The 18,533-nt window shown below is 39.7% G+C and overlaps 1 protein-coding gene across 6 annotated transcripts in view; it reads left to right on the forward strand.

Moving 5' to 3' along the window:
• Window positions 1–18,533, forward strand: part of sema6cb (semaphorin 6Cb) — a 146,238-nt gene that overhangs the window by 111,818 nt on the left and 15,887 nt on the right. For all 6 annotated transcript variants that reach the window (XM_005739218.1, XM_005739222.1, XM_005739223.1 and 3 more), the window contains 3 exons: window positions 3,125–3,202; window positions 15,664–15,722; window positions 16,176–16,226. In XM_005739218.1, coding sequence (XP_005739275.1) covers window positions 3,125–3,202; window positions 15,664–15,722; window positions 16,176–16,226 — 188 coding nt within the window. The remainder of the gene's footprint in view (window positions 1–3,124; window positions 3,203–15,663; window positions 15,723–16,175; window positions 16,227–18,533) is intronic.

Here is an 18,533-nt window from a genome sequence, read left to right on the forward strand (position 1 = left end):
ACACACACACACACACACACACACACACACACACACACACACACACACACACACACCATGACTTACACACCACTGTGTTCACTTTAGTTTGACAGATAGAACTCTGAAGTTTTAAAGAGTGGCACGGGACACACACAAGTCTGTTTTAGAGAAACTGCACTTACGACAAAGAACAAATGACTTCACTGCACATCTTTTGAAATCAGAGCTGGAGAACTGACTGTGCTGTAGTGCTGATGGCGGTTTCTGACCTGTAAGTGTAGATGAAACTCTATGACGACGGTGAGAGGGGAGTTAGAGTCAGTTAGATGTGTATATACAGACCCTATGGCGACTGTACGAATAATGTATTAATGCAGCACACAGTGTCACATATTGGCAGTCACACAGGGGATGAGGCTAATTTCAGGTTCTTGATACCTAGAGGGCTTCAATTTGTGATGCTGGACAAAAACAAATAAAACACTTCAGTTTTGGGGTTTTTTATTTTGGCATTTTGTTTTTCATTTCCCATGCATGTTGAAGTGTCAGTAGCCCTGCATTGAACACAAGCAAAACGAGGATTGAAACATAAGAAGACATGCAATGGTGTCTGCATTTTTAGGTTTTTGTATACCGTTTTTAGATAGACATCTGACAATGATGATTTCTCCAGCCACTTCATATTCTAAGCCCCTCCAACCAAGAATGATTCTCTTATTGCAAATAAATTATCCTTCAGAATAAAAAATATTCCAAGCTGTAAAGAAAAAGATGTTGGTTTACCATGTTTACATCATGCCTAAAGACACAAATACAAGTCTACTTTTGAGGTAAGCACTCAGAAATAGCCAAGTATATGACCTTGCCTAAACCTACATTAACAACAGGGCTTTTGTATTATTGTACTGTCCTCCCAAGAACAAGAACCGTGGCAATTGTTTGTGAAAATGCCTAAAGCGAGCGGTTTATATCTGTATGTCTCAATGTTTTGTTTTCTTGACAAAGCATGTGGATCGAGGGTGTTTTATGTTGCAGGAAAGGTAAAGATATAGGATATTGTTGTAGAGCCTCAAAGGTCCACATTAGGAGGAGGTCTGGGTGTTTGAATTAATCCACACAGCACACTAACTGCTGTTCTGGAAGACACTGACACATGACATCCTGTTGATAAGGGCATCAGCTCAAAGAATCTAATATCGGCTCTTTTAAAAGACAAAGACAAATGTTTTATTTTGTCACTCGACATTACCATTATTGCAGTGCATTTGATTTAGCTTTAAAAAGTCATGCATTATCTATTTATCTTCCATTCCACGTGATCGTACATGTTTTTCCCATCAACCCAGTATGCAGATAATTGAAGAAAATTGTTGCTGTAGCAATTGGAATATAGTTACCGAATTTAGGATGGTTATTATTTTACATTCCTCCTTCAAATATACGATTACATGTATTGCTTTGTAAAGTGTTGCACTTAATGCGTATGATCTCAAGGTTAGGGATAGTTTTTATTGTCGTTTCAATCAAGACAGAAAGAAAGAAAGTTTGTGTAATGCTTTGGCCCGTGTATTTATTTATACCCACTTTGCAACTGCAGATTGCACAAGTACTAATGGGAGAATATGTCCTGTCTTGACTTTCAGTTTTCCTGACCTGGCACAGTAATATGTTGGCACAGCTGCACACACCTGCATGTTCAGTTGAGACATCAGTAAATACTTAAAGATATTTAAAACGGGTCACAGGATCTTTGTTAGAACTTGCTTTTTTGTCTGCCTTGAAGGTTTACTTGTTTTTCTTTTCTTTTCTTTTCTTTTCTTTGGAATTAGGCTAAAAATATCTCTAAAGTAACAGTAGATGGGAAAAGCAGGAGAGCATTATTGTTTTTGTCATTCTTTTTGGGCGTACTTTATGCTCATTATGTCGGTGCTGCTGGGTGAATACCACACACATGCAAAAAGTAAGCTCTGCACCTGTGAAAAATTGTGTTCATTCGCTCACTGACACCCAGTGTTGTTTTGCAGACGCATACTGGAAGTATGAAGGCCACATGATTCATACAACACAGAGGGAAAATTGCATCCACAGACTTGTGCAGAATGCAGTGTTAGAGTTTTATCAACAAAACTGATGTGTGGGTCTCAAAATGGAAGAAAAGTACTGAATGTTGCAATGCTGCAGGGAGTTTTTACTGTAGGAACTGTGACTAAGTGAGGTTAATGCTGACTGCTATAAGAAAGAGGTAAACAGGTCCAGGTTTCTATACTAAAGCAAATAGTATCAGCTGACTGTTGCAGCAGTCTGCATGCCTCGCCAGCGTGACTACACTAAAATCTTGACATTCATCATATGTCCCTAATTAACTTAACCTAGCTAGATTTAGAATTGATGTATAATGCAAAACAAAACAGATGCTGGTTGTAACTTTTAACCTGTGAGACACGCAAAATGTCACAAAACCATTCTTTTATCCCCTAATGTCTATTTGTGTTTTTATAGCCAGATAAAAACAAGTCTACAGTCCAACCTAATTACAAACTAATCTGATTGCCATCTAAATTCTGTCTCTTTGTATGCGTATCAACATTAATTTCTGTTGTAGAGAATGCAGTATTATTGGAAGCAATAACAGGCATGTGATTAATTGTATGAATAATTATTCCACCATAAAGTTGAAGCTATACTCTATTTGAATGTTATACATTATTTGTATAACACCAGATTTTAGAAGTAAAGTAGTGCAGCTCTTGAGCCTCGGACCCCCCTGTTTCTATGCAAATTAAATAAAGATGTAAAGATTTATGCTGCAGTTTCAGTAACTCTGCTTTTATTTCGTCAATTAGTGCTGCTTGGTAAATGATGTTTTAGCCACACTTAAAGAAAATGAGGATGCTGCAATTTCATGTTAAATGTGTTTATTCAACTTATCTGTCTTTTCTTAATGAGACATTAAATGTTCAGCCACGTGGTGCAAACCAGCCTACACATGGAGTTCTTTACCCTTTGTTAGTTGAGGGATGTGGGGCTTTTTTAGGTTTGTGGCTGGGTAGTGCCTCATTACCCAACTAACATCCACTGTCTGCATGCATGCTGTTCTTCATGTTTCCTTCTATCATTAACTGTCTGTCTTTCTATTATGCAGAAGCTGTTTGTCCTTACGGGACCCTTACTGCATCTGGCTCAAGTCGGGCAGCTGTGTCATAGTTTCACCTGGTTTCAGGTAAGTCACACATGCAGTGAGTAACAATAATTTTTATAGGGCTTTAAAAAAACACCATTATAATCATTAGGCGAGCGCTGACTTTGAAATCAATCAAAGCTGCTTCACTGCTGTGTTGTTTGTATCAGAAATTGCCAAAAGCATTTAGTCTAATGAGGTTCACTGCAGTGCTGATTTAAAATTATTAGCTGTCTGTTTCATTGCTGTGATGCATACATTTAATGTCAAGTGAAAGATCTTTGCTTGAATGGCAAGCTGCATAATGTAGGCATTTAATTGTTAACATTCCTACAAATTTTACAATCCTCAGTCATATTTTAGGCACCTGTGCCAGGGTCTGCAGCGTGTTGCTGTAGTGCAGTTTGCTCCATTACATTCATTTTTAGTTCTATGTAGAGATTCGGGATGGTAACTGTTTCTCATGCTCATGTCTAAAATTCAAAGTGCTCTGAGTAGCGTCTAAAACAACACCCTGACAGCAGAACAGTGCGACATGATTATCAGATTTGAAGACTCAGTGATTATGAACTGATACACATTTCACTGATTCACTGGATTCCAATCTGTTTGCATTATACTCAACATGGTCAAAGGTCAGCTTTGAGTCAGGAAATTTTGGTTAAGCACATTGTTAATTAAAGTTATTATTAATTGCTCTCTGGATGTGAGCAGTGTAGCTAAAAAACAAAAAGGCTACATTACAAATCTATGTATATGGTTATGAGACAAGTGCCTTAAACCAGCATGTTGTTGAATGGTTAGCAGGGGCCAGAAGTTGAATTACACAACATCCTATACAAAAAACACTATATTGCTTACTTTAAACATTAAACTACTGAGGCTATAACTTTAGAAAAAAAGTATTTAATACAAAATGATGCTAATTTTGTGAATTATAATCTCATTTAGAGTGAAATTCAGAATAGAAAACAAGATATGATTCACAGTCTGGCTACCCTGTAATTGAAAAGTCACAGTGTCCCTGAGTTTCTCAATCAGATCAACTCTGCTGTTGGTGTAGTCTCAGAAATCAAAGCTTGATGCTTCAGAACAGACATCTGCTAACCACTAAGCGGTTGGATATTGATTCTGTGAATTAACTCATAAACTGATTCTGTGCAGTTGTAAATTCAAGCTACTTATTTTTTTTATCTTTTACTTTGAATTCTAGTGGGGATTCAGATCTGTTGAAGGATACAAAATGCACTCATTTAAAAATGCCCTTTGATAGATACGTCTTTCTAATACCAGCTTGGCCTTCCAAATGCCTTAACCCTCTCAAGGCAGGCGTTGCCGATTTGCAACAGTTAAAAACGAACAAGCTGATTACCCCACATACATATTTTATGAGGTTTTTTTTACTCGGAAGTACCACTGCAGGACTTGGTTGTGCATTAGTAAAAAAAAAGTTTAATTTGAGCCTGAGAGGGTTAATTCTTTATGGCACAGATTCAACAAGGTCCTGGAAACATCCCTCACAGATTTTGCTCCATATTGATATAATAGCATCACAAAGACTTGTTGGCTGCACATCCATGATGCAAATGTCCAAATTCCAACACAACCCGAAGGAGCTCTGTTGGATTGAATTCTGGTAACTGTAGTAGCCATTTGAGTATAGTGAACTCATTGTCATGTTCAACAAAAAAGGTTGAGATGATTGAGCTTTTTTGACATGGTGCATTATCTTGTTGAAGGCAGCCATAAACCCATAAGACCCTTGTCCTCTGACCTCTGGCATCATCAAGGTATTTTCACCGAGAGAACTGCAGCTTACTGGATATGTTTTCTGGTTCAGACCATTCTCTGTAAAACCTAGAGATTGTCGTATGGGGAAAATACTCAGACCGATCCGTCTGGCATTAACAACTATACATGTGAACTACCTTTTTCCCCCAAATCTAATTCTCTGTTTGACCTTCAGTTCTTTTTCACATTGTCTTTGTGGCTGATGACATTGGCTTCCTGTTATGCGACTGGCTGATTCGATATCTGCATTGCTGAGCAGCTGAACAGGTGTACTCAATGAGGTAGCATATCTTAGTAACAAATATATCTATCATTAACACTAAGCTGCTTTTGGCAAATGAGTGCTAGTACAAGGTGAAGCTATTAAGGGAATAAGCTGACCTTGGTCTTTATTAATTAAGGGTCATTCTGCAGTTTATTTCAGAGGGCACTGCAATGAACTGTTAGTTGACGTTGGTTTTCAGGCTCCTCTTCAGTGAGTGGCGGTCTGTCCAAAACTAAAACATACTTTAAAAGTTAAAAGCCCTTCATGTCGTAAAAGTAATTTTCTGATCCCATCTATAATAATGAATCACCCAAACAAAATTGTGCAGATTTGCTTCATAATCAAACACTCCAGGAGGTTTCAGCTGTTAATTCTTCCCCGGACGAACATATAGTAATTAGTGGGAACCGCCACTGTGGTGTTTGGTCAGTCTGAAAGCACTTGGGAGGGCACAGCGATATAAAGGCATTATTAGTTTCTTAACTCCCAGGCACAGAGGACAGGTTCGCAATTTAGTCAATAATGTGCAGCCAAACAGGAAGAGAAGCAATAATTTTTTAAATCTCATTTCACTCCTCAAGTGAGTTGTTGAACACTGCACGGATCAACTTGACCTGCTGGGGTGATGTGCTCTTGACAATCAATAGCTAATCTACGATGAGACAAGTGGGCAACATCAACATGATGAATATGTGATCATCATTTTGCCGGACTCTCAACATGTCTCACTTTTGTTTGTTGTACTGGACGTGTTAAAGCTGTGTAATTGGGTTGTTGATGGTGAAAATGTGGTGGGTGAGAGGCAGACAGGTCAGCAGAATTAAAATCCAAATATATTTCTTTGCCCTTGCGAACTGGAAGGAAGTTTGTTTTACGTGGGTTCTCCCCGGGTGCTCCGGCTTCCTCCCACAGTCCAAAAACATGCAGTAGTGGGGATAGGTTAATTGGCGTTTGGAGTTTCTTTTAGCAAGTAAAATCCACGCATCCATCAATCGGTCCATCAGAGCTCAAAGCTTTTCAAGATTTGTGTGATCTTGTAGCACTGAAATAACTTGTATAGTATAATGTTCTGCTATACACTCTCCTCCAGTTTTGGCTAATGAATACATCTTTACTCATAATACTTTTGGTGAGGCCAGTTTTTCCACACCTCAGTATAGTACTAGGCAGAAAAACAATTCTGGTGCCATTACTGCCAACCTATTTGGCTCTGCCATTAAAAGGAAAGTTAAGGTTTGCAGTAGTGCACCAGTAAAACCTGCTGCTGCAGCTCAGTTTGTGCTCCAAATTTAATCTACGCCCATTTTCCTCTGTCCCAGTATGTTTGAATATTAAGACAAAAAATTTTATGCTTCATCTATTTCTGTTGTGTGTTCCTTCCCAGTGTAAAGGAGTAGGCAGTTAAGATCTTGGGAGACACTGGGGCACTGCATCTGATTCTCCCTTTCACTTTGATGTGTGATGTGGCTACAACTGTTATGCAAGAACACGAAATTGAACCTAGCCTGTGGTTTGGTTACTGGAGAGGTTGCAAGGTGTACCCGGCACTACCCATGGAGGAGGCCGACATAATTAAGCAGAGCTGGCAGGAAGCAGGATGCTGTGTTGATTCATTCGGTTTGTTTTGACAAATAAAAAATGAAACATGATTAATTTATTTGCAGTGATGCTGATTATAGGACCTCAAAAATGTGCCTCTAAATTGACCAGTCTTTGTATTTGTAGCTAGACTTTTATGCTGTAGTATAATTGCTAATACAGGGTCTGCATCTAGCCTGTGTGATGTATGACTGATGTTATCAGCATGACTTTCTCCGCCAGATGTTTGGCTGGTTGCTTGTTCAGCAAGCCAAGGTGTAACACAAGATTGATGGAGTTCATATTCTTTCTGTATTGCATCACAGTGATGGGTGCGTGAGACATTTTTTTTGAACACATATATATTTATAATGTGTAGTGTGTGGAGAGAAACACTGCAAGGAATTGAAGTTCAGGTTCAGAAATGGTAGTAGGAGACAATAAAGGAAAATAAAAATGGAGCAGGGGAAAACTTTTTGCAAACTTTCCAATACTCAGATTGAGAAAGAGTAGCAGTCTGGTTAATGCATAAAAAGCCAGTTCCATAATAGAGATTGAAAATAATAATGTCATAGTTCTATTTAAGGACGATCACCTGAGACAATTTTGTTTCACGGCCACTGCAGACCACTACTGTATGCTGTAGGAACAAAATAAGCAATGCAATTTCAGCTGGACTCTAATGTGCAAGCAACAGGTCGGCCATTGCCTCTGTTTTCTTCAGACCCTTCCCTCCCCCTCTCCTGAAGTCTGGGCCATAAAATCAGAAGTGATGTTCAGCTGCATGTGTTTCAATCATGCAGCCATGTACCGCTCCGTTTGGTAAAATAGGGAAGAAAGATGGATGGCTGGTTGGTTGGATGGACAGATGGATGAATAGGTAGGCAGATAGATGGTGGTAATAAAGGCTAGAGGAGGAGGGGTAGGAGGTAGGAGTAAGGGCAGTTAAAGGTACTATTTTCTTCTCCTGACAGTCAAGGACTATGTGCGTCCCTGTGTGGTTGATATACAACCTGCTGCTAAATCACCTCGCCTGGCGTTGTTTTTTTTCCCTTCCTTTCTTACCTCTCTGTACATGGGTTGTAAACTGTTGTGCTTGGAGTTTGCTGTAGACTGACATCGCACTACATTTGCCCCTGTCTCACACACAAACACACCGAGGGAGAGGAAGAGAGGGAGAGTGGCACTCTCACTGTTGACTGGCTTCCAATAGATTATTCTGACGGCTGAAAATGTGCAGCTCTGGAATTATTGCATATCTTCTGCTTGGCCACCCAGACATATTACTTTCCCTGCCCTTGCACGGACAGAGGCTAATGGGATTTTTTTTCTAATTCATGTTGCTGTGCGCCACGTTATATTTGTGTATTTGAGAGAGCCTGGTATTTTGCTTCTTGTACATAAATCATTATTTTTGTTTTGTTTTCAGTCTGTGTGGTGAAATTGTTGGCATGTGACTGTAAAGGGATAGATTTTAGGAAAATATACACTTAATAGCTATTTTGAGAGTTTTTTGGCCAAGGATAGTGACTTCCTGGAGTTTTGTGACTTTGCGGTTGCCAGACAACCATTCGATTCCACCAAATGGTTAGCTTATCTTAGCATATAGCCTGGAAACAGCTGGTTGTCTGGCAGGCTAGCATTATTAACACTATTCCAGAAAGTCGCTGCACACAGACAAGGAAAGGAACAGAATATTGTAGATTTTAAGTTGTGGTTTATTTACAGAGTCAAGCTGGCTGAAATACTAGAGTAAAGTGGTTAATCTGATAATGTGTATTCTACTGAGGGGAGGAGGAGGGGCAGGCATTACTTACTGGGTTTATAGAGAGCTGGATGTCAGCTAGAAATTCGCTGCATTGTTTAGAAATCTGTGAATGTTTTATGGGTTTGGGCTTTTTTATGCCTCCTGGTGCATGCTGAGATAATCAGTAAAGACACGCTGCTTTCAAGAAAGTAAGGAAGAGATTATGATTTAAAATATTTTTGTCATTATTAAGAAATTTGTGTGGAATGAAATATAAAAGTTGGTAAGCACCATGAATTTTCAGAGAGTTTGAGAACTGGAATGAGTCTTAGGGTTGGTGATTGTGGTTGAGGTGAAGACTTTGCAGTTCTCACTGGATGGTCCTCCCATATAGAGGAAGTTTTGATGTGGCGTCGTGCTGCCAGTGTGCACTGATTTATGGATATAGTGTGCGGTTTGATTTATGAGTCGTGTTTAGCGTGCAGGACAGAGCCACACTGGAAGCCAGCGGACCGTAGTCTGAGAAAGATCAGCCAAAATATCCTGTCCAAACTCAACTACAGTATCGGACCCCTGCCAGGGAGGAGGAGAAGTATGAGCAGACAAAAAAGAAAACAAAGGGAAGGAGGAGAGGAGGAAAAAAGAAACTGGGAGAAAGGACAAAGCCAATAGGTGCAGAGAAATGTTCATTAAATGAGCGGAAAATAATGAAAAAAGAACACGGGGGTAAATGAGGGAGAGAAAGTTTAAGGAGCATTTCTCAGAGCAGAACATGTGTTATTCATTTAGATTTTTGTATTCATGGAAAGAAGCGGTCTGCTCCAGCTGTCTGTGTGCGACTCTGAAGTAACATCAGATTTTAAAGCTGCATTAACTGATATCTTTTATATATGTGTATATATATCATTGAAAGATGGTGAGAAATAGCAAGTGAATGAGGAGAAAGGAAAAAGAGGATGATAAAGGGATGGCGATGGGACGGGAGAGGGGTGAAGCGATGTGAATCAGGCAGCAGCAGAAAAAAATCTTTTTGAGATGAAGCAGCTCAAAAGTCATCTTTCTCCTGGGACTTCCTCCTCTGTCTGTCTGTCTTTTTCTCGCTGTCTCCTCTCTCACATCACTCTTTTCATGGACTATCAGTCACTTCTTTCCCCCCCATTCCTTTCTCATCCAGAGGTGGCATAAATTTTAATGACTGATTTGTGGCAGATCCAGAGGATAGGTGGGAGAGAGCAGAGCATATTCACAGACCTGTTTCCATCTTTTCTTCTCTCACATTGAAGTAGGGCAGTACCAGATGGCTTGGCTTCATATCATTTCTGGGTGTTTTAGTTTATCCATTATGCATTTAATGCAATCAGTGTCACCAGTGCATAATGCCAAGGACAAAGAGTGGACAGAGATCCTAGAAAGAAAAAGCATATCTGCTCTGTAATGAAGATGAAACGGCTAGGATGAGGATCAGGCCACCAGTATTTCTACTCAAGATGTGATGACAAAGTTCTGCACCTCTGCTCATTAGATGATTTAAATTTGGCTCATTGCTCCTTCAGGGTTGCTTCCTTGTGCACCAACTTTGTTTATTTAAATCACAGTCCTGTTCTGAGTCTTTGCAGTCTTGTGTCGACAATTTAGCCTTTTCTATGTCAAAATGGTCACATTTTGTAGCTCCATCTACAACCCGGAGATCAAACATCAGTGTAGTGTCAAAGTCAAGAGAGTTCTTTCCTCAGGGCTAGACTGTACCCAATGTTCTCTCTCAGGTGCCTCATGGTATAGTACAAATGCACCAACAAGTGACCTTGACCACAGTGTGCGTCAGCAAGAATTGCAAGTTTTCTGGCAATTTGATGCAGTCATCAATCACCACCTGCTCTTCTCTTTAGATATGGCTTTCTTCTCTTCCACAAAATTAAAGACTCACTGTTTTCACTCACCAAAAGAACTCCGGTGTGCATTACAGATATAAATGATCACGTCAAAACTTCCAGAATATTTTAAAAGTAGCAGTTGCTTTGCAGCTCTTCCAAGCTGATGACGTTTAATGAGCTGAATTTTAATCAGGGCAGCGTTTGGATTTTCATAGTGTTGCAGGACTCACGGGTTCCTGAAGGTGTCAATCACCTTAAAAATACATTTCTTCTCTTTCAGTTTCTCAGAGGCTTAGGAATTTCTTTAAAAGTGAACACTACTTTTTAGAAAACACTAATCAAATGGATTAAAAGAACAAATATGGTCTATTTGCTGGGGACTATTTTCGGCTTTGGATTAACTCATTCTGCTCCAGTATTTCCAGTAATCATCCGTCTATGTGGGATTAATAAAAATAAAAAAAAATCTAATATGTGTGGGAGTTCAGTGCAAGAAATCATAAATAATATGTCACCCACTGCAACCTCACCAATGTGTTTTTAGAAGTATTTGGAGAGCAGTTAACCTCAATCTACTAAACGTTTCAGTTATTTACTTTGTTGTGATCTGTTTTGGACTCGTAAATACTGAAAATAAAGTTAAATGCTCTAAAATCTTACAGATTCTGCACACTTTGGTTTGTTTAGCAGTTTATCTGGGAATTAAAATATGGTAATATTGATTAAAAATAAAAATGGGACACAAGCATACCCTGATGCCAAATGCCACTAGTACCATATAATGTGATGATGGTTTCACTGACTGCCAGCTGGAGCAGACTCTGCACAACTTCTGTTCAGTCATGGCGCCAAATCATAAATATAACTGGCTCTGCAGTCATTATTTCCCTGCTTTAGGACATTAGCAGCTATACTGTATGTTATGTATAGTTCATACATTTTTCCCCAAGCACCTTGTATTTAAATTTCTTTGAAGTTATACAATATTTATTATTATTTTACTGAAACACTGAAGTGCGGTCAACTCTAGAATATACATACACATGTTTACATATTACATACAGTATATATCTGTACAAAATATCTACAGCCATTCAGGTTGTGTATGATTGAATTACACATCTGTATCCGTGCAGTTCTCCATCCTGCCTTGGTGGTTACACGTGTGATTAATTTGAGCCTACGTTTTTTCCTTGTTTATGGATTCCCGTGTGAAAGAGTTATTTTCTTGTGCAGATGCTCACCTTACGTGTTATTTAAGATTGGCGTCATTAAAGTGGAACGTCAGACATCCAAAAACATTATTTCTCTGATCTGCTAAATAAAATCAATACTGTGCTCCTGGCTGGAAGGGCATTTTGTTTTGAGTGTCAGAATAAAGATAAAGACCACGGAACAAATCTTGCACACCAGGCAGAAATTTAGATCTCTTTGCTCAGCAGCATAGTAAAAGCTGCAGTACTTGAACCTAGACTGAAAGATTTTGTAAATAAGAGCAGTGAGCGCGTTGTAATTGTGAAGTTGAGCACGACAGTGTGAGTGGCCCTTGGGTTCAGCTGTTTATTCATGCTCATGAACTCCAGGACAATTATGGTGAAGAGTGCCAGCGGTTTTGCATATTTTTTAAACATCAAGGTGACCGGTCAACCTACTAGTTAAAACAACTCTATTTATAGCCTTGGTTTACTTTTAATCCACAGTGTGAAATAAAATAGTCTTTCCACTTGCTGATTCAAACTTCACTGTTTGACCTTCACTTTAAAAAATGAGTTTGAGGCGTGTGTTGTTTTTTCTGGTGAACAGCTAAAGGTGGATGGAAACGGCAGGGTGAAAATGTTGGTCATCTCAGCTTAACATTGTTTGTCCAGAGGGAAATTTGCCTCACAGCAAAATGAATTTATAATACAAAATATAGATGTAAGTACACTCTCCAGCCACTTCATCAGGTTCAGCTGCTCATTAACCTCCTAGGACCTGGCGTCCATAAATGTGGACATCACATTTTGGGTTGTCCACACCAAAATACTACATTTTGCTCTACAAGGCCTGATATCCACTTACGAGGACATTATACTGCCGCTGTTCTATTGAAATTTTAAACAAATTTCAGAAACAAAAATTAGGTAAAAAAAACCAAAAAAAAACCTGATAATTCTTTGTTTTTACATTCATCAGGTGCCAATCAGCCCAAATATCAAAGAGAAATTAAAAATGCATGCCATGGAGAAGTTCAGGTCTTAGGATGTTAACCCAAATATCTAATCAGCTGTTCAGATGACAGCAAGTCAGTGATCTTAGGCAGACATGGGCAAGGTAACCTGAGTGTTTCAAAAACTGGAGGCCTCCTGGATTTTTCTGCTACCTAACCAGCCAACCTCTTAGGTTTACAGAGAATAGTCTGAACAAAATAACATTGTGTTGATGTCTGAGGGTTAGAGGAGAATGGCTCAGCTGCTTCACATTATGAAAGGAAGGTAACAGTAATTCAAATAACCAGTCATTGCAACCAAGGTATGCAGAAGAGCGTCTCTGAATGCACAATATGTGGAACCTTGAAGCCGATGGGCTTCACTAACAGAAGGCCACACTTTGTATGACTCCTTACAGCTAAGAACACAAAAATGAGGCTGAAAGGGAATGAAGATTAGACAGTGGGTGATTGGAAAAACGTTCCCAATTTCTACCACGGCGTACAGAACTGGAACCACATAAAATGTGTTGTTGATGGTATAACGGGGGGATATTTTCTTGGCATACCTAGGACCTGTTCACCTTTGTTTAAATACCACAACCTACCCCTGTATGACTACAGTATACCCATCTTCTGATGGCTACTTCCAGCAGGATCGCACACCATGTAACAGGGTTCAGATCATATCAAACTGGTTTTCACTCTCTGTACTCAAGTACTCCACAGTCACCAGATCTCAATCCAATTAATCCAAATCTGAGAGCCACTTGGGGGTCCAGCCTGGTAGTAGCAAGGCATGCCTAATTAAATGGCCAGCGAGTGTAGAAATACAGAAGCAAAAAAGCTGTTCACTGTACTGATTAAAAGCAAGTGCCACAATGGTAGGGTGAATAAAAAGCAAATGACAACTAACATACAAAGTCTGTGACTTAAACAAAAGGAAAAAATAGAAACGGATAAAAAACTTCATCAGTTGTTTAATGTCAAGCACACCAGCTACTCCCAAGCTGTGAAAATGCATCCTTTAAAGATATATCTTCTTTTGTTTTTCTCAAGTTTATCTCGCAAACTACTCTTTTCTCCACACAACACTGAGTATCAGCATGGTGTTCTTTGATTTGATAATCACCTCCTGTCCTACACCAACACTCTCCCTCCTCAGGAAACATAAGAAGTTGGTATAAAAGAGTCAGGGTTTTTAGTGAGTAACAAAGGGTATAATTTGGTGCACCAGGTGGGCCCATGTGAGCTAATCAGCCTCCTTGCAGAAGGTTTTACAAACACAAATCCCTAAATTTGACTGTTTGCAGTGAAGAAATGATTATTTGCGCTGATTCCCCCCCCACCAACCCCCTTCTGAGTTTAGTATTATTGCTTTTTCGATGCTCATTATTTGAATTTGTGCTTGCAAAAGTGTTTCTCTTGTCTCTGTGTTAGAAGACTTTTTTGCTAATAATAGATGGATGCTGGGGGTCTGTGTTTGCATAAAATCTGTGTGAGACTTATGTTTCTGTTTAGGTTATATAAGGAACTAATTGGTTTGTTATAGAGTGGGCGTGTGAGTGTGCTTTTACAAAGTGTTTCTTCTTGTATACCGGATCATTACACTTAAGCTTATGCAGTATATGAGCCTGTGTCTGCTTTATTTGGTTCATTACAACATGTGGGAGGATTGTTGGCGACGATGTGAAGCTCATTTCAGCTCAGCTTGGAAAGACTTCCGCTCCACCGTGCACTGGCTCAATCTCAATGCTTAACCATCAAACGGATGCATCTGGATGAGCCGTTTATTTGTGATTGACTTGAAGGTAAAAGATGGCTCGTCTGTATTAAGGGGAAAAGCGTATCAATCGTAGGCGCGTTTTGATCAGAGCAGCAGAAAATCAATAATTGTCAGATTGTGTTTCTTGTCAGTTTGAAGTGGTTCAAAAGGTGAATTAAGAGGATTTGAGTTACATACTCACAAGTTCACAAAGGCAAAAATTACACGGCGAAAACATTTTTGAAGGGACTTATTTGATCTTTTGTCTCTTCACTTCACAGTGGCTCAGTTTATGACTGTCACTCAATTAAATGTAATCACACTCTACAGAAATGTAACCGAATGTAGAATAAAGTGCCACACAAGCATGCATAAAGTCTGGGGACCACAAAAACATTATAATAATTATACAAATATTCATTAACCTTCCACATCGCTTGCATAAAACAGTAAATGGTGTTTTGAATGAGACCTTGTGCTTCCTCTTTTCCTCTCTGAAATCCACAAAAAACATTTAGAAAGCTTTCTGCAAAAGCAATTCATTTTTTTGTGTTTATTTCCTTCACTTTGTGCTACTCATTAATTTGGAAAACTGTCCATGGAGGTGGCCAGGGAGTCAGGAGCAGAAAATGTCTCAGTGAAGACATCAGGGAAAATGATAGGCTTTGGTGTCAGTGAGTCTGACCTGATACACTTCACTGTTTCATCCGGCGATCGTACATGGCAGAGCAAGCGAGCGAGCAAACTGTAGGTACCAATTTTATCAGCTGCAGCTTTGGTAGACTTAAATAAAGTGCAGCTAGAGGAGGTGTTGTGGATAGAGAGAGAGGCTTATATCTACAAATTGTAGGAAATGACTAAGTAGAGTACAGGCAGAAGAGCCAAGCTGAGGAAATGCAAGGACACACAAAAGTAAATTACTACTTTCATCACAAACTAACTTCTGGAATCTGCTGAACGCCACAAATTTGATGGTATACAACCTTGCAGGAAGATCTAAGGGTAGATTTTTTTTCCTTCAGTTCTGGCCACTACTGTGTCCAAACAACAAACACTCTGACCTCAGCCAGATGTAAAACAAATTAAATTTTGTTGTTCTTTCTTTTCTTTTTCCCCCCCCTTTCTTTTGGTGCGCTTGCCTTCCTGTCTCCAAAAGCTGCTTTTGAGCAAAACCAATTTTGGAAAGAGGTGCTTTGTTAGAAATGGACATTGAGTGAAATGGATTGATGCAAATTTACTGACAGGCTTCGTTGTCTTTGTTGCTGTGTGGGTGTGCGTCTTTGTTTCTTTGTCTTCAGAGGCGGGTTTGAACAGGATGTGGAGAACGGCTACCATCAGCACCCCGATACCTGCCACGGTGAGATGGAACAAACTCATTTATTCGTAGGAATTTACATGATCAATAAAGGCAGATTTAAAACTACTGATTGTTATCAGATCTCGACGGCAGCTGGCGCAACTGAACAAATTAAAATGGAGCGTTATGTTTTATTTTAGCTATGGCTGCAGTTTAGTTCATGTTGAAGGAGCTTGAAAAGTAGTTTGTCCACCTCCGTTCACAATCCCTGCTGGAATACTGTTCTCAATCTTTCTATGCTAATTAAACATTTGCTCAAAGAAGCATGTTTTTGTAAGACAAAGTGAATTGTTTCCAGCTCTTTTGCATGTGTCTGGGATGTGATGAGAACCACTAACAGGACAAATTCAGCAATCATTGCCTCCCATCAGAACGTAATGAAATGTTGTCCAGAAAACGCAAATCTTAACAAATAATATCACACTGATATTGTTTTGTATTTCTTTTCTCCAGATGTCTTGGCAACCACTCGCAAGCAGAACACAGCACTGGATTCAGCGTATGGTCAGTGGACACATTTATTTATTTATACGTATATTTATTTCCATTTATGTCCCTTTTCTCTAAAGTCAACAGTCTCACAGCTAAGAAACAACTAACAGCCTTTCTTATTCCCAAAGGGATGTTAGTTTTATCTTTTCATTTATTTATTTAATTGTGGAAATTTTGTTTGCATCCTGTATTATTTTAGAAGTTTTTTTCTACTATGCATAGCAGCAGCACTGTGAGGCCCAGAGGTGTGTAAGGAAGTTACCTTGAAGATGAGACCAGCAAAAGTTAAAATCAAGTAGGTTTTTGTATGAACAGAAGAGAGATTGGAAGATTGGAAAAACCTTTAAGGCCGTATTAGTAAAACAGCTGGGATATTTTTTTAAAATATCCCCAAATATCATTGCAAAGGACTTCTCACTCCCTACGAGTCAGATCTATGCAGTTATGTGCCTGTAAAGTAAATGTTTCCACACTTGGCTACATGGGAGGTTAGACAATCTTTTACTGAGGCAGCTGAATGGCTGGCACCACCTCTCCCTCTTAGCCAGTTTGACAGTTTAAACATTGAAGCCATTGTCTGAAGCATCACTTCTTTGATGGACCAGGAGCTCCACTGGCCAGGCTGCCTAATGCCCTGTATCAAGAAGGATCATCATCCCTGTCACGTTCCATTACTCCCCCGCCAGCCACACCGCACAGCCCCTGGCATGGCCGGAATAGAAATAGAAATGGCGCTAAGCTGGCTAGCACTCAGATAAGATTGAGGAGGTGGTGTTAGGACAATTTTCTGACACTGCTGCATTCAAAAGTAGTCATTTTCAAACAGATGGTTGCTAACAAGGCTCATTCACTTTTATCTACACAGCTAGTGCACCCGCCTCAACTTTTTAAGGAGTTGAGGAGTCAGATCCCTTTGTCACTGGACAAATTGAGGCACAGGGGATCTAATGGCAGTGGCTGATCCAAGACAGTGATTTATAACAATACCGAGCCCATCATCCTAGAAGATGCTGGCCATTATGGCTCAGAACTATCCTTCCTACATCTGTGTCTTTTTCTTAGAACAGAGGCCACTTTGTCTGCTCGAGGCTTCAGCCCAGACCTCCACAGTCCCACACTGCCTCAGTAGTCTGTAAAGCCTCACTGCTGGAGGAATTACAACTCAGTTGGTAGCAAGACTTGATGAGCAACCCTACTGCTTAATCCTGTGGGGTTCTCACTACCCTAATGCTTCACTGCTCCGTTTGAAGTTTTCCACACACAGTCAGATTCTGTCTCTGGTTTATTCTTTTTTGTGTCTATAGTTTTTTTTTTCTAGCTGATTCACAAGAAAAGCCTTTTAAGTCTCTACACTGAACATCAATTATCAGCTTTCCGAGACAATAAAACACTCCATATGCCTAACAAAGCTGTTGTCATTCGGGGGCTCTGTTCCCTGTTCGAAAAAACCACCAAAGGCAGGGACGTTTTCTTTCTTCCACTGTCACCCAAACAATCACAGCCAGCACAGGGATTAGCTTGAGACAAGCACCTGCCTGTGTAGGTAGTAAAGTGTTTCTGTGTTTTGTAGTGGACGGGGTTTTTGTGCTTCACTAACAATAAAAAAGACAAACATTTTATTAGATTTTCTTAAAAAATGGTAAGTTAATAAAGTAATGATGAAGTCATGGAGCTGCCGTCCAAAATGCCAGGGCCAAGCACCTCCTGGTACAGTTTTAATTTGCCCAGCACAGATGGCGAACTGACAGGGCTCCTCATTCAGAGTGAACACTGTCAACTGGCTCACAGTGAGAAACAGAGAGTGCAAACTCTTCTCATCCAGTCTGGGTGTGAACTCTGCAGAATGCTAACATTATGGCTGGCTTATTAGTGCGTGAGCCCAAGCCAATAGCAGCATGCTGCTCACCATACCTCAAGGACAACAGAGAGCTAATCGTGCAATCAAGATGTGGAGTGTGTCATCGGGAAAAAATATGTTTGATAATACCGTGCCTGTGGCAACTAATGCCCAGTGTGTTTCTTGGCATATGTTTGAACCAAATCCAAATGTGTTAGTCATAATGTTTGCTGGGCTACACCGAGGTGATGGAGAAGTAACTTGTCAGGAATGAGTGTTTTTAGACAAACGTAAGGAAAATGCAACTTAAGGTGCCTTAGTAATGCGTTGGGACACCATGTATGATCAGAACAACTCCAACTGATTTTTTTTTTTTTTTAAGTCACTAAACTAAAGGGAAGAAACACGTTGTCATCCCAAAGGAGCTTCTGGTAACACTTTATAATACAAAACAAAGAAATAATTATACTTTAAATTTAAGC

This window comes from Pundamilia nyererei, unplaced genomic scaffold, assembly GCF_000239375.1.
Source record: "Pundamilia nyererei isolate P.nyererei 1_Seehausen unplaced genomic scaffold, PunNye1.0 scaffold00090, whole genome shotgun sequence".
NCBI lineage: Eukaryota > Metazoa > Chordata > Actinopteri > Cichliformes > Cichlidae > Pundamilia > Pundamilia nyererei.